Genomic DNA, 27,645 nt, shown 5'->3' with positions numbered 1-27,645 from the left:
CAAAGAAAAGTATAAAACATATAGCAAGATGGTACTTAACCCTAAGTATATTGATATAAATAGTCTAAGCATTCCAATTAAAAGGCAGAGATTGTCATTTTACTGAAAAAGAGGAAGGATCCCACTTTAAATGTAAAGTTACAGATATGTTAAAACAATGGGAAAAGACATACCATACAAACACTAATCAAAAGAAAGCTGAATTGTGATCATGGTTTCATGAGTTCATACACAGTATGTCAAAACTTATTTCCAAATTGTATATTCTAAATATGTGCAGTTTATTATATGTAAATTATACTTCAACAAAGTTGTTAAATTAAAATAAAGCTTAAAAAATAAAGAACACTGAAGCAATTCTTTTAATATCAGACAAAGTAGACTTCAGAATAACAAATATTACTGGGGTAAAGAAGGACACTTCAAAATGATAAGGGGGCTCAGTTCATCAAGAAGACCTAACAATCCTAGATGTATGTGCCTCTAATATCAAAGCTTTAAAACACATATCAAAAACTGAAAGAAGTTAAGGGAGAAAATAACAAATCCATACTTACAGTTAGAGATTTTAATATTCCTCTCAGTCAACAATAGAACAAGCAAAAAATAAGTGAGAATATAGGATAACTTGATCTCATTGATACACAATATACTCCACTTAGCAGCATTATATAAGTTCCTTTCAAATGCACATAAAACATTCAACAAGATAGGTCATATTTTGGGCCATAATATAGTCTCAATAAATGTAGTGATTGAAATCAATCAGAGTACATTCTCTGACCACAACAGATTTCACCTAGACACCAATATCAGAAAGATTTTTGGGAAAATCTTCAAATATTTAGAAAATAACAACATACTTCTAAATAATCCATAGGTCAAAAAAGAAAACCCATGGGACATGAGAAAATAATGGGAGCAGAATGAACATAGCATATCAAAATTTGTGGGATGTAGTGAATGCAATGCATAAAATGAAATTCATAGCATCAAATGCTTAATTAGAAAAATAGAAAGATCTCAAATCAATGAACTAAGCTTGCACCTTAAGAACCTAGAAAAAGAAGTGCAAATTAACCTAAATAGAATAAGGGAAACAATAATGTAGAAATTAATGAAATAGCAAATGGACAAACAATGGAGAAAATCAATGAAATCAAAAGCTGGATCTTTGTGAAGATAAATGAAATTTATAAACAACCAGAGAGATTGATCAAGAAAAAAGAAAGGACACAAATTATTTCTACCAGGAATGAAGTTAAAGACATCACTGGAGATCTTACAGATACTAAAAGAGAATAAGCTAATATTATGAACAAATTTATGTCAATAGGTTTGACAAGTCAGACATATCGTACAAATTCCTTGCAAGACACAAAATACCAAAGCTAATTCAAGAAACAATAGAAATTTGAATAGCTCAATATCTACTAAAGAAACTGAATTTGTGGTTTAAAATCTTCCTGCAGAAGTGCAGGACTTGTATATTGAAAACCACAAAATATTGTTGAAAAAAATTTAAAAAGACCCAAATAAATGGAAAGTTATCCCATGTTCACCAATTGAAAGAGTTAATATTGTTAAGATTGCAATACTCCTCAAATAGATCTATAGATTTAGTACAATCCCTATCAAAATTCCACTGACCTTTTTTGCAGAAATGCACAAACTGACCCTAAAACTCATATGGAAATGCAAGAAACCCAGAATAGCCAAAGCAATTTTGAAAAAGAAGAACAAAGTTGGAGGACTAACACTTTCTGATTTCAAAACTACAAAGCTACCATAAGCAAATCAATGTGGTACTGACAAAGGGTATAGATATAGATCAATGAAACACAGCTGAGAGTCCAGAAATAAACTCATACATCTATGGGCAGTTGATTTTCTATAAGGTTGTCAAACCATTCAATGAGGGAAAGAACAGTCTTTACAACAAATGGTGCTGGTACAACTGGATATCCACATAAGAAAGAATGAAATTGGATCCTTACCTCACACTATTTTAAAAAATTAACTCAAAATGGATCAAAGATCTAAATGTAAGCTAAAACTATAAAACTCCTGAATGCAAATGTTTGTGACCTTGAATTGTTTAAGCTCAAATGCTCACAAGCAATCAAAGGGAAAAAAAAAATTAGACTATTACACATCAAAGGACACTAACAAAAAGTGAAATGAAAATCCACAGAATGGGATAATGTATCTGCAAATCATGTGTCTGATACTCTTAAACTCAACAATAAAAAGACAAACACCCTGGGGGGAGGGTATATCTCAGTGGTAGAGCATGTGCTTAGCATGCATGAACTCCTGGGTTCACTTCCCAGTACTTCTGTTAAAAAAAAAAAATCTATCTAATTACCGCCCCCCCCCCAAAAAGACAAACAACCTAATTTAAAAATGGGCAAAAGATTTGAATAGACATTTCTCCAAAGAAGATATAAAAATGGCCAATGTCATTAATTATTAGGGAAATACAACTCAAAAGCACGAGATACTGCATCACACCTATTAGAATGAATATAATACTTTTTTTAAAGAGAGAGAGAAAATGGAAAATAATGAGTGTTGGCAAGAATATGAAAAATTCAGAAGCCTCATACATTGCTGGTAAAATGGTGCATGTGGTCAGTTTGGAAAATATTCTGGCAGTTTCTCAAGAAGTTGAACATAAGAGTTACCATATGACCTAGTAGTTCCACACTTAGGTATTTACCCCAGAGAACTGAAAACATATGTTTACACAAAAACTTGTACATGAATATTCATAGTGGGATTATTTGTAATACCCCAAAAGTGGAAATAACCCAAGTTTCCATCAACTGCTGAATAGATAAACAAAATGTGGTATATCTATACAATGGAATATTACCCAGCATTAAAAAGGAATAAGAGGGAGGGTATAGCTCAAGTGGTAGAGTGCATGCTTAGCATACACAAAGTCCTAGGTTCAATCCTCAGTGCCTCCTCTAAAAATAAATAAATAAGTAAACTTAACTACCTCCCCCTAAAAAATAAATTTAAAAAATACATTTAAAAAAAAAGAATGAAGTACTGATACATGACACACACATATAAACCCTGAAAATATTATGCTAAGTGAAAGAAACAAGACAGAAAAGGCCACATATTGTATTATTTAATTTATATGAAGTGTTCAGAATAGGCTAATCCATACAAAAAGAAAGTAGATTAGCAGTTAACAGGCGTTGGAGGAAAGAGGAAACTGAGAGGTGTGGGGCTTCTTTTTGGGGTGATGGAAACATTCTGGAATTAGGTAGTGGGAATGGTTGCATGATGCTGTGAGTGTGGTAAAAACCCAATGAGTTATACACTTTAAAGTGGTTTAAATGGTGAATTTTATGTTATGTGGAATTTATCTCAATATAAAAAAATTTTAAGTAAATTGATTAAAAAATATCTTCCCATTAAAAAAAATTCCAGGTCCAGATGGTTTCAGTAGTAAATTCTATCTAACGCTTAAGGAAGAAATAGAATCAATTCTACACAAACTGAGAAAATGGAAAAATAAACGGGAGGGGACACTTCCCAGCTCATATTTTGAGGCCGGCACTACCCTGATACTCAAATCAGAAAAAAGATTTAATTATAAGATTGCAAGAAAAGAAATGAATCCCTAATGAACATAGACCCTTAACAAAATTTTAGCAAATTAAATCTAGCAATAGATAGAAAAGGAAATGAGGCATGATCAAATCAGGTTTATCCAGGAATCAAAGGTTTGTTTACCACTTCAAAATTAATCAATGCAATTTACCACACTAGCACAACTGGAAAAAAAAAAACTGTATGATCATCTCATTAGAGTTATAAAAACTTCTGACAAAATTCAAAAGCCGTTCAGTAAATATGAAATAGATAGAAACTTTCTTAACTTGATAAAGGACATCTACGAAAAATCTTCAACTAACGTAATACTTAATGGTGAAAGACTGAATGTTTTCCCCAAGAATTGGGTAAAGGGCAAAAATGACTGCCTCACCACTTCTTTTCAACATTGTACTGGAGGTCCTTGACAGTGCAATAAGGAAAGTAAAACAAATAAAAGGCATACAGATTGAAAAGCAAACTATCTTTATTCAAAGAAAACATGATTGTCAATTTTGGAAGTCCTAAGGCACCTACAAAAAGCTATCAAAACTAATAGATGAGTTTGGCAAGGTCACATGTTACAAAGTCAATATGTAAAAATCAAATGAATTTCTATGTACTAGCAATAAATAGTTAGAAATGAAATTATAAAAATACCATTTACAATAACACAAAAACTTGATTTCTCAGGGATAAGTTTAACAAAATATGTGAGAAACTCTATACAGGAAACTACAAAATATTCTTACAAAAATTTTAAGAAGGCCCAATTAAATAGACATTAAATGGACAGATCTACCATGTTTATGGATTGAAAAACTCAATATTAAGATATCAGGTCACCTCAAATTAGGCAATTGTTCAAAGCAATCTTAAAAAGATGTCAGTTGGTTTTTTTTTTTTTTTTTTGGTAGAAATTGACAGGCTGACTCTAAAATGCATGTGGAAATAGAAAGTGCCTAGAAAAACCAAAATAATTGTATAAAAGAAGAACAAATACTTACCTTATCCGATTTCTAGATTTATTACAAAGCTACATAATCAAGACAATGTGGTATTGCTATAAAGATTGACATGTAAGTGGGGAGGGTATACCTCAAGCAGTAGACTGCATGCTTAGCATGCACGAGGTCCTGGGTTCAATCCCCAATACCTCCTCTAAAATCAAATCAAATTAATTACCTCCCCGTGGCCCCCCCCCCCAATTGACATATAGATCAATGGAATATTATAGAATCCAAAAATACACCAATAGTCAGTTAACTTTTCTACAGAAGTGCCAAGGTTATTTCATGGAGAAACATGTTTTCAACAAATGGTGCTGGAACAACTTGATAACCATATAAAAACAACTAACTTCAAATCTCACCTCACACTTTCTACAAAAGTTAACTCAGAATGAATCCTAGAAATACTATTGATTTTTGTATATTGACTTTGTATCATGTGACCTTGCTAAATTTACTTGTTAGTTTTGGCTCAGGAGATGGTCACTCAGGTCAGGGGAAAGTAGGGTGGGGGTCATGTGGGAGGCTAGCTAATTTAGATCAGGTAGTCAAGGAAGACCTCCTGGGAGAGGTGACATCTGAATAGATTTAAAAGAAGCAGGGGAGCCAGGCATGGAGCTCTTCGGGAGGGGGAATTGGTATCTCCCAGGGCTGCCCAGAATTTGTACTCACAGCAATGGTGGCAGCTGATGCAGGGGCTGAGCCCCGGTCCACCTCTCAAAACAGCCTGAGAGGAGAGGCTTCTTTGGGGCAGGGACAATGTAGGCTGTAACTCTGGGCACCACGATTAATTCAGGTAGCAGGCTGACTGCCTAGGGAAGTGAGTGCCTATTATCTGGCTGGAGTGGTGCCTGGAAAGTCATTCGTCACTTCCCTACAATGACAACACATCAGCACCCTGGCTGGGGGCCCAGTAGCCTCCCTCATGTCTACTGGGACAGAGCATGTGTAACAATACGATACTTGACACATTCATTCACTTATTTGCCATCTGTGTCATGAAAACATGAGCTCCATGGAGACAGGGATCCTCAAAGAACAAGCAGGTGACCCCAGTTTCCAGGTGATCTGGGAAGCCCCCCACATCGCTCCAACCCTGTGAGTACCCAGGATTCCTGGGGAGGAAGTTGAAGTGCAGGGCCAGATGGCCAGGCACAGAGGTGGTTCAGGCTCTGGGAAAATACTTGAGCCGGGGGTGATTCATAATTCCCACCCCACACAGTGAAACTGGAAACTAGGTTGCATATACTTTAGTTGACTTAATTTTCACAAATGCCCTAAAAGGTAGATTATACTCTCACCGTTTCTGGATGAGGCAGCCCCAGCTCGGAGTTGAGACAAACTTGGTCGCATAGCTGATAGGTGGCAAGGCTGCTTCTCTCCAGGGCCCAGCCTCTTTCTTTCTACCTTGCTACCCTCCATGATGCTTGGCAGAATAAGCTTTAGAATGGGGCTCAAAGCCATGGATGGTTGTTATGGTGATGGGGTGGGGTGACAAAGGTGAGCTCCAATGGGTGTCCTGAGTGGCTGCTGGTGCCTGTTAGACACCAGGAGCTCATGGGCAGGCGAGGAGACTTGGGTCAGCTCCTGCTTCACTCAGGCAGCCATCTTGCCTTAGAAACACTGAGAATCACACAGATCCTCAGATCTGGCCAAAGGTCCCAAGCTCAAGGGCAAATTGATTCAAGTGGAGGGATAGTCCTGCAACAAAGGGGAACATTAGCCAAGGGCCTTGCTTGGAGCGCCTGTGAGGGGTAACAGCACACCTAGTGAGTCATCAGATATAAAGCACCTGGTACTGTGTCTGACACGTAGTAGGTGCTCAATCTCTAGTTGCTATTATTCTAATAAAGACAATCTCCTATGCAACAATTAAACTGGAAGCTGAATTTCCTTCTGGACTGAGAGTTGGAGAGCTCTCCAGGGCCAGGGCTGTGGGAACGAGATGAAATTTGCTCCTAATGGGGGTTCTGTGGAAGCTCAGCAAGTAGTTCTATCAAATTAGCAGGCCCAACAGACACGAGGGAGCAGATTTCTTCCTGAGCCTGGGCCTGCCATCTCTCGCCCCTTGGAAATCAGATTACCAGAAGGGCAGGGCCAGGGAGGAAACTGAAGTAACACGATTACCAGCCCCAGCTTGTCCATCTCAGCCTGGGAACACGGCAGGGAGGAGGGGAAGGCAGAGGGGAGTCAGAACCTCTTTCAGGAAGTTATGAATCCAAGAGAATGGACAGGATGAGCCCTTCCCTGCTGCAGGAACCTGTCTCCACCATCCCATGCTGGGATTGCTGTTCCCACGGGCGCCAACAACAGAGGCCTCTGTCCTCCCTTGGAGATCAGTGTGGTAATTCCTTTTATAGCTATGATGCTATTCAGCCTCAGCTTGAAGCTCCCTGGTAATGGAGTATTTGTTACTTATCGAGGTGTTCTATTCCATTATTGATTCAAAAGCAGCCAACTGTAGGCAAACCCAGTGATACTGGGTCTTAGATTTGCCACAAACTAGATGTAGAGCTGTGGCGGGCTTTGGCCCCAGTTTCCTCACCTGTAGGTGAGACCTGTGGCCCTGTGTGAGGCTTTGTGTTCATGTTCTTGTGGTCCTTCCCAGCTCTCCTATTGTGAGGCAAGTTGTGATCTCCTAGGTGGACCCTGATGCACCAAAGCCCATCAGCCCAACGTCAAGCCTCCTGCCATCAGGGCCTCAGGCACTGACATGGGCATTGCCCTGGCCCTGTTGGTCCAGGCAGATCCACCCTTGCAGACATTCCTTCAGTGACTGCGGGAGGCTGCTCCTGCCCTAGCCCCAGGTGGGAACAACGCAGTGTGTTTCTCTGACTGATGATGATGGCCACCTCACCACATGGAGGCAGCCGGCCTGAGACAAAGCAGACACCCATGGGGGGCGGGGCCGAGAGAACGGCAGAGAAGGAGATGGAGCCCTGATAAATCTTAAGGCCACTCTATCCCAGAATTTTTCAGTTATGTTGGGAGCCAAAATATCACCATCACTGTTCCATGCAGTTTGAGCTGCATTTTCTGTCACTTGCCACCACCAGCCTCCTCATGGGCAGAGACTTCTTTCCGGCTTAGGAGTGTTAAGATTCCTGATAAGAAATTGGCTTCTCTGCATTTCCATCCAGTGATGGTTGGTCCAGAGATGTACCCACTCTGTTTCCACAGGAAGGAGACTGGGAATCTGCTGAAGGTTTTGCTCACCTCTCACCTAGGTCGGTAAGCAGGCGAGAGAGGAATTTTTCTCGGCCATACAGTAGAGCCATCCACAGAAAATGATTCAGAGGACGAGGAGAGGTGTCCCAACACCTCAGCCCATTACTGAGACACTATATTCCCTTTATCTGCTGCAGCCAGTTTAAACTGAGTTTCTGTCACTTGTACCCTAACTCCCTGACTCCTAAAACCATTCCATCCATCCTTGTTTCCTAGCACTCACCACTGTATGGCACATAACAGACGCTCAATTAAGATTATGACTTTATCCCAGGTTTTGGCACCAAAACCAAAAACCAAACCAAAAAAAACATGGGGGGAGGGTATAGCTCAGCAGCAGAGCACATGCCTAGCACATGTGAGGTCCTGGGTTCAACCTCCAGCACCTCCATTAAGTAAATAAATATATAGAGAAACCTAATTACCCACCCCACACAAACAAATAAAAACAAACCAAAAATCCCCCACAAACAAACAAACAAAAAATCCCCCAAAGATTATGACTTTACTTCCCATGATCTGGCACCTTCTACCTACCTTCTAATTTTGCCAAATTCAAGGTTGTAACAAGAATACAAGTGGTTGTCTCTGTGGAGGAGCAGGTTAGATTTTTGGCAGACAGATTCAGCAAACATCTCCCAAGTACTTGGTATGTGTTAGGTACAATGCTAGGCATTTTCACATACATTGCTTCATTTACTACCCCAAACTGCTCTAGTTAATTTTATGCCCATTTCCCAGAGAAAGTAACTGAGGCTCAGAGAAGTTAAGTATCGTTTTAAAGTCACCCAGCTAATATTGACAAAGCCAGAAAGGAAAGATGTGTCTTCTTAGAGTCACAGTGCTGACCCATGATAAACTTACAATTGGTTAACAGAACACAGAAGGTCCTGAATGTTCTTTTCAACTTCTGCTGTGAGAAAACCTTCCGCACTGGCTGGCAGTGACCCTTTTGAGCAGTGGAGGAAGTGGTCTGCCGGTTGCTAGTCAGTCCTGCCCTGAAGTCGGCTTTGAGTCAGTTCCAGGGAGCCTTTGGTCGGGGCCGTAGGCAAATGTGCACATTTGAGGGCAATGGCCCTTGGGCAGGGTTAAGGTAGGTGAACGTCACCCAGTTCCAACACAAAAGGAGAAGAACAAAGAGGAAGGACCCCAGGGCAACCACTTGGGCATACTCTCCCTGACCTGTTTATCTTTTTAAATGTCTTGAGATAATTCACAGAGCATAAAACTCACCCATTTAAAGTGTACAACAATAGTTTTTAGTATCTTCAGAGTTGTACAACCATCACTACTATCTAAGTTCAGAACATTTTCATCACCCCAAAAAGAAACCTTATACTCATTAGCAGTGACTCCCTATTTTCTCTCAAACTTCCCCTCCCCCCAGCGCTAGGAAACCTTAATCTACTTTCTGTTTCTTTCTTTTTTTCCTTTGGGTGGGGGTGGGTGGGTGGGTAATTAGGTTTATTTATTTATTTACTGGAGGTACTGGGGATTGAACCCAGGACCTTGTGCATGTTAAGCACGCGCTCTACCACTGAGCTATACCCTTCCCACTGTTTCCTTAGATTTGCCTATTTTGGACACTTTATAAAAATGGAATCACACAATATGTGGTCTTTTGTGACTGACTTCTTTCAGTTAGCATAATGTTTCCAAAGGTCTTCCGTGCTGCAGCACAAATCAGTACTTCATTCCTGTTTATGGCCAAATAATACCCCTTTGTATATGGATAGACCAGAGTTTATGTGTCTATTCATCAGCTGATGGACATTTGGGTTGTTTCCACTTTCTGGGTATTAAGAATAATCCTGCTATGAACCTTTGTGTACAAATTTTTATGTGGTCCCCTCTCCTCCCAGTTTATTTTTCTATTCATCTCTGTTCTCCACTCTCCTGTTCCTTCCTGCATGGGTAGCGGTTCCAGTCTACGTAATGTGGATCTTTTGTTTTATGTGTTTATGATAAATGTGTATTTCTCTCCTGTGCATGCATTTTAAATTTCCACACGTGACATTATGTGACAGTTCTAGCCTGTGCTTTCCTCACTCAGCACTGCGCTGTGAGGATCCATCTAGTTGCAGTGACCAGCACATCTGATTCACTATGCCAACTCCGGTGGGCCATGGAGGGTGGGCTGCTGTCACGTTTTGCACCTCCACTCCCACAGGGATGAATACTTTCTTGCCCTAGTTCCCCGGCACCATGCACAAACCCATAGTGGATATCTGGTACATGTCCCCTTCAGGACCTGGGTGAGGATGTCCAGAATGTATATCCAGGAGAGGACTGCTGGGACAGAGAACGTGTGCATACTTACTTTGACGAGCGCCAGGCTGTGAACAGTCTCCTCTGCTGGCAGGCAACAAGACTGGGGCCAAAAGGAGGAGTTGGAATTGTTCTTTTCATCCATTTTTCCCCACACAGAAGTAACAGCCAAAACATACACTCACTATCCCGGTCAGCAAAGCCTCAGGACACCAGTACTGAGACGCGCTGTGCTCACTGAAGGACAGAGATGCATCTTTTCATTTCATGTCTCACATCACTTTGTCAAGTTTCTGGAACACTGATTCCATTTAAACATCCTCATCTCATAATGTTAGGTTGCTCTTTACTCCTTGTGGATAAAAAGTCTGAAGGAAAACTACTGTTCCAAACACTTTCTTTTGTTCTTGGGATGCAAAGATCTTTGACCCTATACTGAACATTTTTGTGTTTTGCAATGGGGGAGGAGGAGCTGGGAGGGAACCTGGCTCCTAAAACCCTGCCCAGTGCGAGGAGTGCCAAGGAACTGGGAAGAAAAGGGAGGATTCAAGTGATCAGCTGGGAATACTTCCTTCTGATTTCTGGCGACCACCTAGAGAGAGACTGAAATCCTTATGGATAGTGGAATCTGCAAAATTTCTTCCCTTCCTACATTTTTGGAGGATAAACCATCCGGGCAAAGTTCAGGGTTAACACATCACTGTGGGTCTCCTGGTGGGGGGTGGTTTCTTTTTAAGGGACTCACTCAGAGCTTACCCTCCATCCCCACAGCCCAGGGCGCCTCTTCTCACACAGCAGATGAGAGTCATCAGAAGTCTTTTGCAAAGAATCCATTTGTATGTAATGTGATTCCCTTTGTCCTCATTTTGGTTTCCTAAGTTTGGAGTTCTCATAATTGGCTTTTCTTAAAGTGAAGGCCATACTCTTACCGGACAGACCAAAGCTCTGCCGGGACAGTCCCAGGACGTCACTGGGAGGGCCGGGTGGGCAGTGGGGAAGGGTCGCAGTGGCTGTGAGTGTCTGGTACTCCCCTCTGTCTGTCACCACTTCTGTCCCCTCACCAGTTTCTGGTTTTTAAATTCTGGCTCTGTGGAGTGGCTTCTGTGGCTGGCTTTATTTGAAGTATTTAGGACAAAGAGAGAATCCAGTATTTCACAACATTGAGCTTCATTTCCATGTCACTGTCTCACAAGTGCTGAGAGGGGACAGATTAGAAAGAAGAGATGACATTTTTGGAGAAGTCACCAGGACTTCCTATTTCCATGTATCCTCAACATTTTGCTTAACAGCAGCATCACAGACACGGGCCGAAGGTCAGCAGCTCACTGGGCCTGGAAGAAGACAATACTAGCAGAGCTCTTTATCCAGCGCCGACTTCATGATGGATGTTGTGCTAGATGCTTTATATATGTATGTACATTCCATAGATTTTATATATATAGTCACCAATCCAGACAATAACATTGCGAGATAAGCCTCATCAACTTTGTGTATGAAGAAATCCAGGTTCAGAAGCGTTAAATGACCCGGCCCACGTGACGAAGCCGAGTCTACCCAAGTCTCTCTGGCTTCACAGGCCACGTTCTCCCTTCTACCCTAGGCTCCCCTGGACACCCACTCTCACCAAAGCCTTCATCTCTCTCTGACCCACTCTTCAAAGGTGACTGGGCACTTACTTAGCACATGGCGGGAGGAGGCTTCTTGGCACCAGGAAGGGACACAGGGCTCAGGAGACAGTTTAGAGTTGGAAGAAGCTTGTTAGTTCCCTCCCTGCTGGGACTGAGAGGAGGCAGCAGCAGCAGAGAAATGCCCAGAAGTGGGCACAGAGGGGCCAAGGAAGGCCTGGTCATGAGAAGGCAGGGATGAGGCAGAAGGTGCTTCTTAGTCCTGCCCTCTGATCCCCCGCCCCACACAGAGCAGGGCCCACAGCATGTCCACGGGGGAGGACTGAACGGCAGAAGCGGCCTGGGGGACTGGGCAGCTGGACCTCTCCTAGGCCTTGAGGTCACACTGAGATCACACCCCTGTGACTGTGGGCTCACTGGAGTCACGGATGTGCGCCGGCTTTGCAGTGTTTTCCCTCCACCCCCTGACTTTGCAACAACCTGGTCCTTGAGCTGATGGCCAGTCAGAAGAGAGGAGTGGAAGGGAGCCTGGGGAGGGGAACGTGGAAATGCTCTGGGGAGGGAGCCCAGGCTGTACTCGGAAGGGGGGTGAGGAGAGAACGAAGGAGGAGAACTCGGGCTCACACTCCTCCTTTGCTGGACTGGGAGCTCCCCTGGATGGCAGGACCGTGGTGTGCAGCTGAGCAGGCGGTGCCTCCCACAGCCCTGGGAGGTGCCCTTCTTGTACACCGCAGCGTGAACGGCAACCCCTAGTGTTAGGCACTCCACAGGCTGCAGAGCAGAGCAGTCCTGCACTCAGTGCCTAGAAACTATCAAAAAGAGGCTTCCCATTATTCTAGATTTTGAAGGTGGGAACCATGGGGCTTGAGCACCGTCCAGGTATTGAAGAGGCTGTCATCAGTCGTAAGATCAGGTGTTACTGGCAAGGGCCTTACCAGAGATCTCCTTCCTGACTGCCGAGGCCTGCCCCCGGCCCTACAGGCACCCAGGGCTGAAAGGGCAGAGTCCTTGCTCTTTCCCTGCACCAGCAATCACAAAAGCCAGTCCCAATTATAAAGAGAAAGTCTAAATAATTTGGGACACAGATGAGCTGATCTTGAATGAAGACATAGCTTCACCTCCTAGGTGAACAATGCTCCAACGATTCCAGTCTATCTCATAAGTTTGACTTTCTTCTGAAGGAGACCCCAGAGGCATGCCTGCCATTGGTCTACTGCTTTTCAGGTCCCCATCCCTCCTCCTGGTTCCCCATTGCTCTTGTTGTCCAGTGCACCAAAGTCAGGATTAACCCAGCCACCCCTGTTCTCCCTCCCTTCTGAGTAGAATCCAAGAACACACCTACCCCAAATTCTCCACCTCACATATATTAACCTGAGGGATAAAGAGTTAAGAACAGTGTAGATGTTTAGCAGGCAGGGGGTCCAAACCCCACCTCTCAGGGGTACCTCTGGTATACTGGCCTGGCTTAGTGAGGTTGCTGACTGGATCCCAGAATCAGGGGAGAAGAGAGAGGAAGTCAGTGGGTCAGATGTAGCTGCTGACTGGACTCAGCTGGCTTCATAAGGAAGACACAGAGCACCCTGATCAGCAGGAACCCAAGCCTGGGACATCCTCACTGATCTCTCCATAGAAGGACAAGCTGGGGGAGTTTTGGATTTGGACACTGGCCTGAGCAGGACCAAATTGCCTTTGTGTCATCTCTTGCCCCCACGGTCAGCCAGACCTGGAATGAGGCAGTCTCTACCAGCCTTCCCCAGTAAGACTAAACCAGGTAGTCTGCCCATGGAATTTCAACCCAGGCAGGTGCTTGAGGAACAAAGTGCTGAAGTTTCCTCTGGACAGGTAAGTTTAAAACTGGGATAAAGACAAAGGGATCTGAACTGTATGCTGCTTCTCACAGTTCAGGAGAAAGATCTTACCAGCACCCAACAGCCAGGAAGAGCACAGCAATTTGAGCCAGTCTTTGTCCTGCAACAGGGCAGATTCCATTTAAAATTTGTTCCTTCCTCTTCTGGGTGCTTACAACTTGGAAGGGCTTCTCCCCTTCTTGAGCCCTGGCATACCTAAAACCTAATGACCTCAGCTCCCACCTTCCAGGCCCCTTTATCTTTTTTTCCAGTCTCCCAACATGTTTATTGCTCCCCTCTGAAATTCAGCGCAGGGATTTGCTGACATTTCTGGGTGATGAAAAGTCTTCAGGACGGCATTCAGCAACTTGGGAGCAGTCAGAGCTGCTAATGGGTGCAGGGACAAGTCACGCTAATCTGAGTGTAAGGGGTCCAAGCTCAGCTGAGTCTGGTTTTCCTGTGAGCCTTCCTTACGGGCCTTCTTCAATCCTTTGCTACTGCTGCATATTGTAATCAGAGCCCTGGCTGGAGTCACACTGGCTGACGGTGGGGAAATAAGGTAAGCTCCTCCTCCTAACCCAAGAACCACATCTAGGAACAGCAAGATGTGAGAAGAGCACTGGCCTAAGAGGCCAGGCCGAGCCACTACTAACTGGCCTTGGACTCTCCATCGTGAAAACGAGGGGGCTAGACTGGATGACACAGCTAACCACCCCCACCTCCTTCTGTATCAGGTCAAAAAATGGTAATTTAGGCCTGAATTCTATACCCTCCCAGTCTCCCCTTCCCTTGCCCTGGCTTCTTTTTTGGCAGATGTGTTTTATTTGAAAAGCTTTCCCCACCCCCAAGTATAATTCCATTGCCTATTTTCCACCAGCAATTCAAACCCCTCCTCTCTCATATTTCTCTGCCTGCCCTTTCTGAACGCCACGCATGTGCCCTTAAATCTGTCTCAGATCTGTCCTGAGGGTTTAGTGCGCCAGGACTGAACTCTGACCTTTTTGCCTTGGCCTAGTCAGACTTCTGTTGGCTTTTTTGTAATGGCTTAGCTTCTTCTTGAATTAGATGTTACAGAATACTTAACACATATACATGTGAAACAATCCTGCATGGAAAACGCTGGTCAGACTTTTCTTTGGCTGAAACACAGAACATTTCCACGGCTTGCCACTTTCCTGACTCTCTCAGGCTGGCCTAATGCCAGGTGGGGGAATTTCAGCTCTGAAGGCCAGAGAGAGGTTTGCTGTCCCAGCTCCTGAGGTCTGGGTCATCTCCAGTACCACCATATTAAGACTATAGTTTAATGAAATCTGCCAGGCCTCCCACACCCTCTGCAGACTTGCTGTCTTAAGCAAGGATCTGTGAGGAGGCCTGTCAGCCAAGCCGGGCTTTTTTGAAGCTCTGACAGAGCCTGTAGACATTTGGCTCTCCAAGTTGGAGGCTGTGTCCAAGGCCCCAAAGTCAGCTTTAGTCCACTATAATGGGGATAATTTACTCTTTCCTGTGGTTTCAGTTGAAGGTGTGCTAATAATAAACAGTAAATTCTTTCTGAAGGAGAACTTACTTTCTTTACTCCTTGGCAGACCCCATCCAAAAAGCCTTCTTTGTGGTGTGCACATTACTATCAACAAGCAGTGAGAGCAGAAGAGAGGACAGCACACACTTCAGTGTGTTTTATGTAACAGGCACTGTTCTGAGCCGTTCATATATATATACACATCACACACACACACACACACACACACACACACACACACTCACGTTTAATCCTTCAACAATGTGCTGAGACAGGCATTCTTTCCCCAGTTTACAAATGAGCACCTTGAAGCTCTGAGCAGCTATACACTGGCCCAAGATCTTGGCTACCAGCTGGTTCTGGTGGGCACTACAGGGATGTCTCAGGAATGAGAACTCATCAGAATGGGACGTAGACAGTCCACGGAATGGAAAGAATAAGTCTTTGGAGTTGAGAGGGACCTCCATTTCACAGTTCAAGAGTCTGAGTGATTTGCCCAAGGTTTACGCAGCTACTCCACTGAAAGACCAGTATAGAATACATTTCTTTTGCTAGTTCAATGCCATTTCCATCCCACTCACAGGTTTCTCTTAGGAGGAAAAGAACAGAAGTTAGTAATTTCAGGTCTTGGAGAGACCTGAAATGTTAGAAAACACTGACTCTGAGACAAGAAGAGAAAGTAAGTTTTTAAGGTGGAGTCTAACAGGGAGATGTTTGCTACCTTATGAAAGCCTATGCTGATCACCACCAACCACACACTCCTGTTTTAGGTACCTGTTTAAGTGTGCTAGTGTTCAGGGCATTTTATGATCGTTATTTCCTGGAATTTGTGCATTCCAGCAAGGGGAATTTCTCCCAAGCCAAGCCTGTATTTTCACTGACTTCCATTGTAAATTTGGGGATTTTAAAGAATCTTGATGACCTAGTGTTTTGGAGGCCAGTCAATGGCACAGCCAATGCTAGTTCTTTGGATCTCGAAGGCAGTTTGAATCCATCTAGCATTTCATTTCTTCCATTGCAGAGTCTTCCTAATCCTCTTTCCTCCAAATGTCTTTCTTCCCAGCGTCCCTAGACCACAAGAATGTCTCTCATGCCTAAGGATCTGAGTTGGCACCCAGATATCTTAGTATTTTGCTTTTCTCCAGCCTTGGTGGGGGTACTAACCAAGCCAGATAGAGGGAGACTTGGAAGCTAGCATTCTGTACTTCAGCTGGAATATTCCATTAGCTCATGGCTTTGGGCTCCAGAAAGGAGTCATTTCCCAACTTTAGTCATTTGAAATACTAGATATCCCACTTCCTTACAAGGTGACTCTCTTGTAGATAAGCACTGTAGGACCCTTCCACTCAGCTCAAGTAAACCCTGTTGAGTGAATGGAATTGAGTAACTCCTCCTGCTTGTCTCTGGCCACATTAGTGCCGGCCCCAGCGAAGTTTATTTTTGCCTTTAAGCCTCTATTTGGAGAAGTATCTTACCACCTTTGTACTAGCAGTGAAATGCAATTAGGGTGCAGATGGCTTAGATTTTCTTTTCATATAATTTTTGGTCTGTTGCATGTGGGAAGCACTCTTAAGAAATTCAGAATTACTTCTAATCCAGCACGAGTGCTCAAGGACAAATGAACACTTAGACTGAGATATTCCACCTGAGAGAACCGTGCAGCTTGTCCAAAGCCCTTACCCACTGCTGTGGGCACGTCTGGACTCAACGAGCTTTACTTCACCTCAGTATCTCAGCCCTGGCACACTGCCCTGCTTAGGTCCTAAGGGAAGAACAGCCTTCCTTTGGAAGCATAGATTTTCCCCACAGGAGTCTTGGTTGGCAAGGGTTTTTCAGTTAACTGAAGGAGGCAGCTTTACAGGCAGAATATATAAGGCGTTTTTTGTTTTTGTTTTCTCCTTTTAAGAAAAAAAGTTTTCAATACATGCCTGGGACATGGCAGGAAAAGCAATTTGATATTTGGAAACATCAAAAAACATTTCTTTTGGGGCTGTTTGTAATGTCACTTCATTGCATCATTCCCTCAGTTCCAACTAATAAAAAGGGTCAATTCTAGGATCTCACTATCCTGAGTTCACCTAAGCCTATAATAAAGGAGACCATGTAGATACCTCCTCCTACCCTACATTTCGTGGTCCCAATGTGACGTCTGTCCCAGTACCTAGAAGTGACAATGACCACTGGCATAGATGTGGTATACCACAATTCTCCTAGTCTTCAGCGTGGCTTTGAATCAAGTTTCCAACTAGGCAAGAATTTAAAACAGGAAAGGAATGGAAGAGGGGTGTCTAAGCATCCAAGTCTTCCCTGGAAGAGAAGAGGAAACCATAAGAAGTGAGTAATAGGTTTATTTGCACTTACACAAGAGAAGAGCTAGCGTTGCTGGGAGAGAGGTGGGGCTTGTGAAGAGGTAAGGCTTCAGCAGAGGAAGGCACCTTGACAAACAAGGGACTCCGGGCTCAGTAAATCAAGCACAGTTGCAACCTTCTTTTTTGCCCCAAGTCAACTCTCATTTAACTCATTTACCTGTTGTCCTAGAGACAAAGGAATCACTTACAAAACCAGGTGGAAATAAAAGTGGAGGGAAAGGTTTTCTATATCTGGACCAGCCACTTAAAAATTTTATATACAGGATGCAGAAAAAAAGAAAACATGAGGCACTTTTGAATAGTTCTTAATCTAATCAGTGCCATCTGTCCTGCTAGTAAAAACAGCTATCATGGAAGAATCTGGGGATTAAATGTGCCTCCAAAGTTGGGGCCTCAATTCTCCAAGTTTACACAAAGGCACCCTGGAAGTAGTGGTTCCTGCCAGGTTTCCAGGACCATGATCACAGACAGGAAATTTCTGGAAATGAGAGTGGAATGGCTACAGAGACGAGCATTTCTCAGCCTGCTTCCATGGGTGTGCTGCAGGGGCATCTCTCCGGGCAAGCTGAACCAGGGGTGCTGGGAAGAGTGTCTCCCAAGGATGGAAGGCATCCTTGCTAAATAAAAACATCTTTCTTAGACTAAAGTTGAACCAGAATGAACTTTGACTTCTCTTTTGAGTACCCAAATGAGATTAAGGCTTTTAAAATAAAAAGACCAAATTCTGCATTTGGAAACAGTAACTACCAAGTAGCTAGTTCCCAAGGGAACTTTACTTCTTTTTCTCCAGGAGGATATGTGGATTGCCCTTAGAGAAGTCAGAAGAGGTCAGCTACTAATTGGATTAATTAAAATAAAACAAAAAGATTGGTTATGCTGACTAGGAAGGGGAAGAGAAACACACAGAGTGATTATATCTTTTTTTTGTATATAAAGGATTAAAAAATTCCAATTTAATAAATTTTGGAAAAGCAAATGTAAAATGACTTGGGCTTATAAAACCAGAATTTACAATTATCTGTGTATAGCCAAAGACAAATCATAGAACTGTTTTGATTACAAATCAAAGTAATTCTAACGGTTACAGAATCACTTTCCCATCCCCAGTGAGATTACAGTTGTTAAATTGTAAGCATCCCCACCGCTACTCACACTCCTTCGTCTCCTTCTCCTTAGACAGTATTTTTACACCCAAGTCACACCACACACACCAGGCACACCTTTCCTTTCACAAAGCTTAGCAAAATGACATCTCCTTTTGGCTTAGATCATCAACCTTCCTTTTATAAATAACCCCCCTTCCCCCAGTGATTAAATTCATCCAAGACTTCACCCTCCACAGGCTGTCTCCTCCTTGGTCCCAGTTCCAGTAGGACAGGTCCTCCCCTAAAAAGAACGCTGGATCAGTCTGGCCACATCAGTCATACACTAGGTCCTCTCTATGCCAATGCCGCTGGCTCCTAGTTATTCAGCACTCTGTGCCCAAGAAAGTTGTAGTGTTTTCTCTCTCCTTCATTTCTTCCCAGTATTCTCCTGCCTTTTCATGACATCTATGCCAACGAGACATCTAGTCATCCCTAGGTCTTCCTGTCTTGTATAATCGTTCAGTAATAACAAAGTGACCATAATGAGCACTGCAACGCCGAAAAGCTCCTGGCCTTTTCCTCTCTCTGTCTTTATCTACCTTAATGAAAGAGTCTCTTCTAAGAGCCAGGAGGCTTGAAAGCAGTGACTCCTTTCTCTACTCTCTGCCTCCTAACAGACCTACCCAGTAAGAATCTGTTACTTCGAGGTGCCTACTGCTCTGCAAGATCCAGTCAGAACGCCATAGCCTCCAAAGACTGCGAGCCTGAGGGAAGACGCCAGTCCCAGCCATTCTGACCAATCATTCTGGGTTGAATTAAACGAATGTAGTACCACACTCTGCTCTTCCCTACACTTCTTCATTATCACACGTATAGCATCCACTTTAGTAGTTTGAGCACAAAGCTCTTGAGAGCTTTCTCCTTTCAATATGCCTAGATTGCCACATGGGGCCAAGGCAGTGCCTGCTGGCCTTCCGAGTGCCTCTTAGGAACTAGCACCTAACTTGTTAAAGTGTTACCCACAATTAGTTATATTTTATGGCCTCCATACAGTATGTGTTGCAGCACTGCTCCATTTGCAATCAATGAAATTTTATCAGGCCTCTTTATTTTCTTGAATCTGACTTTAAGTGCTAACCTCTCATCAGCATTAAAAATGCTCCCCTTTTAGTACATCTACATTAAATGCTCAAAGAAGTGCTACTGAGAGAAAACATGGAAGATTTCTTTAAGAAAGGAACCATGCTTTCCTTTGCAGCACGGCCAGTGGGCTGAAGGTCTATTCCCATTCTCCTCTCCGTTCTTTCAGCATAAATCCACTCCTCACTGGCAGCACAACCTGATTTAGCAGGCACTCATCATTAAGACCAGAAAACCTATGGTGTGTAAACAGGTGAGATGGCAAAAAATACAGACCCATAGATCCTTTCTGATAGAAAATGGAAAGAAAAGTCTGAGACAATGAGCTCATGCGTGCCAGTGCACACACACACACAAGAACAAGTCAAACATCTTAACAAGGATTTACTTTAACAGAGTCTGCACAGGTACACTATGCTCAAGTCTCACTAGAAAGGAGTCACTTGGATTTTTTTTTTTCCCTTGACACAGCACGGCCAATGGCCAGCTAAACATCAGACCCATTGTTGAATGGAAGGGAGCAGCATCAGACACAAAATTGCAGGCCCTGGTTTTATGTGCCTTTAATACTATTTTTCCTTTCCTCTGTGTTCACTAAACAGGGTTTAAAATTTTCTGTTTGTAAAGCTACTTTTCATAGCTCTTTGTTTTCCCTTTGTATTTATCATGTTTTTAATTTCTTCTCTGAGGAGGAATTCTCCGAATCTGTATCTTCCAATTCGATTCGGTGCCTTTTGAGGCCACTATGGCCATGAACAGCCCTGCTGCTGTCTGTGTCTGCGGGGTCAGTGGGGTCCTCTCTCGTTCCAGCACTGGGGGTCTCACAGGCCATTTCAGACCCACAACAATCTTTGTGTAGGAGTGTCCCTGTCAGGGACAAGTTATCATGGTCAGTGTCTGAATGTCCTGGGGAAGAGCAGGCCACCGTCTCCAGCTCCCCAAAGTTCTGCCCATTGTTGTGGGGGTGAGGGGGGCGGGGGTGTAAGCGTCCATTGTTGTGATTGGCACAGATGCTTTCGAGGCTCCTCTCCTCACTGTCATCAGACTGGGCCCTGAGACAGTTGCCAGACCCGCTGCTGAGATTGGAGCCAGATGCCTTGGGGACAGAAGGGGATGGTGGCTCCTCAGCCCGGCTGCTCAGGGCCTTGCTTAGGGCCTTTCCATTGAGCCTCTTGGTTTCAAAAGTGTGTTCTACAGAGCCACCATTGCTAGTGTCCTGAAAGGTGTCCTCTGGTGCCTCTGCCCAAGGGTGGCTGCTGTGCTCATGGCCTGGGCCACTGCTGGGATTTCTGGAAGAAGTCCCTTCTTTAAAAGCGTCTTTGCTGCGGCCTTCGGGGGGCAGGTCCTGGTTCCTCTGGGCCATGGCCATGTTTAGATAGGCTTCCTTACTGGAAGAAGGGGCTGGGTTGTCCTTGTGGCTGGTTCCAGCTCTCCCTTCATCTGCTTCCCCAGACACAAGGGAGCTCTCTCCATCTTTGTTATTTGAATAGGAGATGTAGGAGTAGCGAAGCCACTTGTAAGCTTTATAAATCTTTCGTTCAACTGACTCTATGTCGGAAGTTGGCGATGCTCGGCTTGGCTGAATCTCCAGAGTGGATGTGCTACGCTCAGGGGAGGAGGCTGGGGAGGAAGAGAGGTCATCTACTTTGATCTGGGGATAATCGTAATTATCTTCTCCAATGTAGGTGTCGGCGGGCTTAGTCGGGACGCTGGGCCTCTCTTCTCGGGGTGTCTTCTGCCGGCGCCGCATGGCATTCCGCTGCCGCGTGGATGCTCTTCGTTCATTTAGCTCCTCTTCATCCTCAGAGCTGCTGGAGCTGCTGGAGCTGCTGGACTCATCTTCGGGGCTGGGAGACCGTGGCCGGGGGAAGAGATCTGTGTCCAGTTCAACCTCACAGGTGTTCTCTTCAGAATCAGACTCATTGGAAAGGGCCAGGAGGCGTTTGTCCTGGTAGCGCCGCAGGGCAGACAGGCGCTGCTGGCGAGAGGTGGCATCCTCACATGTGGGTGGCGGTGGAGTTGACGCCACCACGTTTGTGGTAGTGACCCGCAGGGGCCCCAGGTGGAAGGCGCTATCAGCAGACTCATCCACTGTGGGTGGAGGGGAGCGGGGCAGTGAGGCCGAGGACTCGGAGTCAGTGTAGCCTGAGCGCTCACTGACCCCTGCGTGCAGCTGGAGGATCGTGCTCTCGCTGAGGTCACTGTCCGAGTCAGAGCTCCAGCCCTCGATCTCACGACGGACCAGGGAGTCAAAGAAGGCCATCATCCGGGGATCTTCCTGCACAGACTGGTTGGCATAGTCATGCGACAGGCCACTCCCACTATTCAGCACGAGGCTGATGTACTCTTCGTGGGTATACAGACAGCGAGAATCATCCTCAATCCGCCCATCCAGGTCTCCGGTACACCCTGGCTGCTTGTATGGGCTCCAGATCTGCACAGAAGGCGAAAACAAAACGAACGAGGACTGATTGGAACGTACTCTGAGCTGGTGGCCATAAAGAATGCCAAAGCAGAGCTTCCCCCAAACCTCCCTGTCATTTAGCCAGGACTTGCTAACCAACTTAAAAATGCATTCTTTACCAGATTGGATTATGTGGGCCACATATGAAATGGAGGCTTCCAGAGTCAGATGTGGGAAGAAGTATGGTCTAGGACACAGCATTAACTTAGTGTCAGGAGACCAAGTCCTGTCTCCAGGCCCAGGACACACACATACCATCTCCCCCACAATCCCCCTCCCCTTTAGCTTCCTCTGTTAGAGGACAGAGGATGACTTGAAGATTGGCCAATCTTCAAAACTCTCAGAAGACTGGAGAGGTACTACTTTTCCAAAGTGAAAACAGACCCAGCAGTCAGTCCTCTGCGACAGTTAATATTTCAGCCTATAACTTCTCTTCTCCCCAACTGCAACATTTCTATTTTTAACTAATGGGAATTGCTTACTGGAGCTTGATAAGAATAGCCAACTGCCTACACTGCAGTTCCCTCTTAGACGTGCAGGCATCAGTTACCCAGGAAACTGGGCTCTCTTAACTAGGGAGCTGCTGGTCTGCTCCCCAACTCTTCTGTTATATGTAGGAATAGGTGGGTCACACCCTCCAAGACCACAGACCTATCCCCTAACATCCCTCCACTCCGTGGTCAGAGACATGGGCTTACAGCCAAAAGGTGGCAGAGCTAGAATTCAAACCCAGGTTTGTCTGAATGCAAAAGCCCAACTCTACAAGTTGAGTAAGTCATGCAAAAATCAAGTTCAAGGTAATTAAACTGTCACTGCAAATGAGAACAATTAGCTTCACCTGACTGCCAGACTAGTCCAGAGCAGCACAGAGAAACTCGGTTACATCAGCTGGTAGCCATGGCAACTCAGATGAAATTCCAGGCGATTTTCTTGCCTTGACAGGCTGGTGTCTATCTTTAGATGGCACCCAACCCAGAAAACAGTGGCTCCTCATTCCCTATCTTCTATCAAGACAATGGCTTTGTTCCCCCAAAGCTATCCAAGGACAAATTCGCCTCCTTGTGAGCACCTTCCTGAGGCCCATTCCTCTCATGCTTTACTTGCATCTCCTGGGAGGTGGTGTCTCTTTGGAGGATCCTCAGTTTAAGAGGGGTTGAAGAAACCTTCTAAGTTTGCTCTTTTCATCAATTCCCAACTCAGATTCATTCCTCCTTCAGTTTTGTTCCTGCTCACCACTCTTCAAGTGTTCTCCCATCTCCAGCTTCATAATCTCAACCCAGGGGAGTTTTAAGGCAGTGATTCTCAAACTTTGGTGTGCAAATGAATTACCTGAAGAATAATTACATCACTGACTCCTGAGCCTCACCCTTAGAGATTCTAATTCAGTAAGTCATGGGAAGGTACCAGGGCTCTGCATTTTAAATAAGCACTCCAGGAGGGAGTAGGTGGTGAGACCAATTTTTAAGAAACACTGGAATATAGTTAGCATAAAACAAGTAGCAGAAAATAAAGGATTTGTCTGAAGGGATCCTCAAATTCTTTGTGAGACTCAATGTTTGGAAAATATTTACAGGTGGCCTTCAGCAACAGGCTCAAGCTATAAATGACGATCTCTGCAAACAGATGTCTCTGGGAAGAAGAGTTTGGTGGCTTAGGGAAGAAACTGAGGGATCCAAAAGGCAAAGCCCTTAGGATGTTTTTGGGTCTTAGTCTATATTCTGTGACAAATCTCTCACTTCTCCAGTTTAAAAGTGGTAAAATGTCACTAACTGTGTTGCATAATATGAAGAAAAATCTGTATGTATTTCACAGAAACTGAATTTAACAGAATTACAAAATATTAATGGTGAGATGCTGGTCCAACATTCCAACACGCCAGTTTCTAGGTTCTAACCTACTACCCAGCCAGGGTATATATCTTCACTCCAGGAATGAAAATCATAACACTGGAAGTCAGCTTTTATATGCGCTCTGGAATGTATTAAGCTGAGGTAGACCTTCATTCCTGAAGCTTGGAGTAATGGAACAAAATGCTGGATTAGGAGGCAGAAGGCTTGAGTGTGGGTTCCCACACAGCTCTAGTTCGCTGGTGACCTTGTGGGAAGCTCAGCTCCCTCATCTAGTGAATTAGATGAGTCTCATCCAGTTCTAAGATTCAGAGCAAAACAAAACCCTCATCCCAGATGGCCAGTCTTCAGTCCTCAAGGATTTGCAGCACAGAGCTGCAGGAGCAGGCAGAATAGGTAGGAACCCAGCCCCACCACTTCACACAGCTCTGGGCAAATGACTTCACCCCTGAAACCTCTTTTCTCATCTGTGGAAATGAGAATGATGAAATGGCACAACCTAACCAAAGCACCAATAAACGTGGTGTTGCTTCTTTCATTTGGCAGCTGAATACCTCAACCAGAAGGTTTCAGACCCCTCCTCAAAGAGACTTTTGAACACCAGAAGCACTGACCATTCCTATTATCTTAGTCCTCATCCTTAAAATACTAATTTCAAACATTTGGTTTTTTTTTTTATACTGAAAGTCAACAACTCAGAAGTGAAGTAATGAAAACACAACCCTGTTGCATGTTAAATGTGGCTGGACATCCCTCTTCATGGGATAAGATTCATGAGAAAAGGAGGAAAGATGAGCAGCTTTCTCTCCAAGCCCAGGGAAAAGTTTAGCTCCAGAGGATGCTGAGGAAAAGGATGCAATTCACTTCTTATTCAAACATCACTGAAATGGAAAGCAGTTTAAGTCACAAGTGTTCTGATCTACACAGGTGACCATAACATGCTTCATGTAGCATCTCTAAGCCCTCTTCTCTCTTTGCACTATTATGATAAATTTAGACATTTGCCACCTACCAAGAAAAATGACAGATAGGGACTTAAATTGTTATTCAGGGGTGCTCCACACTCTCTAATCTGGCTTCCAAAATCCCCTGGGCTCACCTCCAGCTTACCCTCCCAGCCTTATACCTTAGCCCTTTCTTTTTGTGCTCTTCACTTGATTAAACAGAATCATTTTCTAAACAGGTTTTATACTTCGCTGTTTCTGAGCATTTATTTGTAAGCACAATGCCTGGAATGCAGAAAGTGATCAACAAATATTTATTGATTCAGTGAAATAATTAAATACCCATTCCCTTCCCTTAGAGTGGTCTTCCTATCTTATTTCTCTCCTTTATTTTGCAGTCTATTTTCTTCAAAGTCTAGTTCAAGTATTACCTACACTGAGATTACCCCAGATGGGAAAAAAAATCTCTCCCTCCCTAGACAGCACTGTTTCTATCTCTTGTGTCCTTACTGCATTTTTCATTACCTTTATTTCTTGGCTCTCCTACTGGGTCATCAATTCCTGTGGGGACCTGCATCACCTTTCTTTCTTTGTATTCCTCATGGAGCCTAGCACAAATAGCACACAGTAGGTATATATCACAAATATGGGATGAGTAAATGAATATTGGTCTTTGAGGGAAAAAATGCCAGTATTTGCTCCATCTTGCCCTCCCTTATGTTTAACTACAAACTGAACCCCCTTTTTGCTAAGTGTGGGAATTCAAGGGGGACAGAAGACCTGTTATGGGTGAGAAGAGGCTGGCCCTGACAACAGGGACTCTTCTCCAGGCTAGAAAGGCATCAGTAAAGGACAAGTCAGGGAAAAGGTGGAATGAGTGGAGAGAGGTGGAGAGAGAAAAGCAGGCTGGGATGTGGTGGGATGATGCTCTCTGAGCTACTGAACCTCTCAGAAACAGCAAAGAGGAAAGCGACATTTATTAAAATAGTCAGAAATTGTCAGGCACAGGTAACTCACAAGGCAATCCTGGTGTCACGTCATTGTTAGTGTCCTCACTTGACAGATGGGAGATAGACTCAAAGAGCTGCCCAAGGGTACTAATGGTACTGACTTAAGGTTTTAAATGGCTAGACATGCCTCCTGGTGGGGCAGGGTTCAGACTCCACTGGAACCTGGAAACAGTGAGCTCCATCGTTCAGTCTGGATAACCTCACAGAGAAAATATTTTCTTTCTTCTCTGAGAACTTGGCTAGTTTCCAACCTATGACCTTTTGGATAAGGACTCCAGTTGACTAAACAGTAATTAGGGAGACTTAGCACAGAAGCATCCCAGAGTGCACAGCCAAGCAGGAATCTCTCTTTTAAAGGAGATGCTCAAGCAGATTTCCCTAAGAGAATGATGTTAACAGGCTTAAAGAGGATATGCTACCATGCCAATCCATGAGTCACAAGCTAAAGGAGAAGGGATAGCAATGCAAGGGACAGGGCCAATTCAGTGACTGCCCAAGTGAAGGACTACTGAGATGATCAAATCCAGCAGGGGCATCAGGCTGCCTGCTGCCTCCCCACCAGCATGGTAAGTGTAGTAGTACACTGGGAAGAACAAAGAACAGGGTTCTATCCTGCTTTACCACTGGTTAGCTGTGTAATCAACCCCAGTCAGTAAATTTATAATTTAAACCTCATCATCTATAAAAAGTCAGTAAGAACTATCTAGGAGTCCTGTTCTAGCCCTATGGGGAAATAAATGTGTACAATCATGAAAGTCAGCCCTAATCTACAGGACCAACAAAACCTAAATAGAAGAAATTGGAACAAGGACAAATAAAAATATTGAGCCATAGTCCAACATTAAATTTCTGATAGTTTCTTTGCCTCAGATACAACTTGGTTTAACTCTGGATAGTTGTTTTGTTTTTTTTTTTTTAAGAACAAAAGAAAATTAAAACTACCAGTTTGTTACAAACCAATTTTCATGTTTCCCTGAGACCTCCCTTAGGTTTTCAATGTCATTTTGGGGAAATAGTGAGGAGTTCTAACTTTTGCTGGGAGTTGAGGTGGAGGAGAGTTGGGATATCATCTATTCTTACTTAAAAGTCAAGTTATCACAGGGTCCTTAAAGTATTCATCAGTTGCTCCAAACGCTCATTTTCTCAGATGTGGGAAGGGTTACTAGCAACTGGAATGTGAGTATGGGCAATGGGCCATCCTTCCATGGACAAAGGCCAGGCTGGGTGTCTCAGTTGCAAGCTCTAAAAACATTCCTTGGCAGGGTTAAATTCACTCAGTCAATGTGCAGTTGATGCAAGTGTTTAGCCTCAATCACAACCACAGCAGTGGTTTTTGATATGTCCTTAGACAAGGTAGCTATGATTCTGACAGCCACTTAGTTATATCTGTGCCATATAAGGACAGCAATTAATGCAAAGTGCACACTGAGTAACTTAGGGGATGGTGGCTTCTTAAACTCCAGATGAAGTTTGGAAAGCAGAATTCATCAGACTCCAGATCAAAGGCCATTGGAAGTATAGTGTCACACAGATAGTGTCTAGTTTCAAAGCCTAGTGAGTATTTTTAAAAAATGGTCCTGAAAGGAGGGTTTTAAACCACTCTTTTTAACATCATTTTTCCATATTTTACAATAATATGTCAAAATAATCCAGAATTTAGATAGACCTTTAGTATAT

At 43.9% G+C, this 27,645-nt stretch overlaps 1 protein-coding gene, 1 non-coding gene and 1 pseudogene across 4 annotated transcripts in view; all 3 read right to left on the bottom strand.

The window, feature by feature from the left end:
• The window catches only part of LOC123618879 (N-alpha-acetyltransferase 11-like), a 47,992-nt pseudogene extending 29,720 nt beyond the window's left edge, over window positions 1–18,272 (bottom strand).
• Window positions 9,334–9,407, bottom strand: TRNAV-AAC (transfer RNA valine (anticodon AAC)). Its single transcript has one exon. It is a non-coding gene; the product is annotated as a tRNA-Val (tRNA).
• A 1,979-nt stretch (window positions 18,273–20,251) lies between the features above and the next one.
• The window catches only part of DCAF5 (DDB1 and CUL4 associated factor 5), a 92,206-nt gene continuing 84,812 nt past the window's right edge, over window positions 20,252–27,645 (bottom strand). For all 3 annotated transcript variants that reach the window (XM_010962308.3, XM_045522146.2, XM_045522147.2), the window contains exon 9: window positions 20,252–22,137. In XM_010962308.3, the coding sequence (XP_010960610.2) occupies window positions 20,368–22,137 (1,770 nt within the window). In that variant the 3' untranslated portion in view covers window positions 20,252–20,367. The remainder of the gene's footprint in view (window positions 22,138–27,645) is intronic.

Source organism: Camelus bactrianus, chromosome 6 (genome assembly GCF_048773025.1).
Source record: "Camelus bactrianus isolate YW-2024 breed Bactrian camel chromosome 6, ASM4877302v1, whole genome shotgun sequence".
Lineage (NCBI taxonomy): Eukaryota > Metazoa > Chordata > Mammalia > Artiodactyla > Camelidae > Camelus > Camelus bactrianus.
Note: the sequence above shows the minus strand (reverse complement) of the source record. Positions and strands in the feature narration are given on the sequence as shown.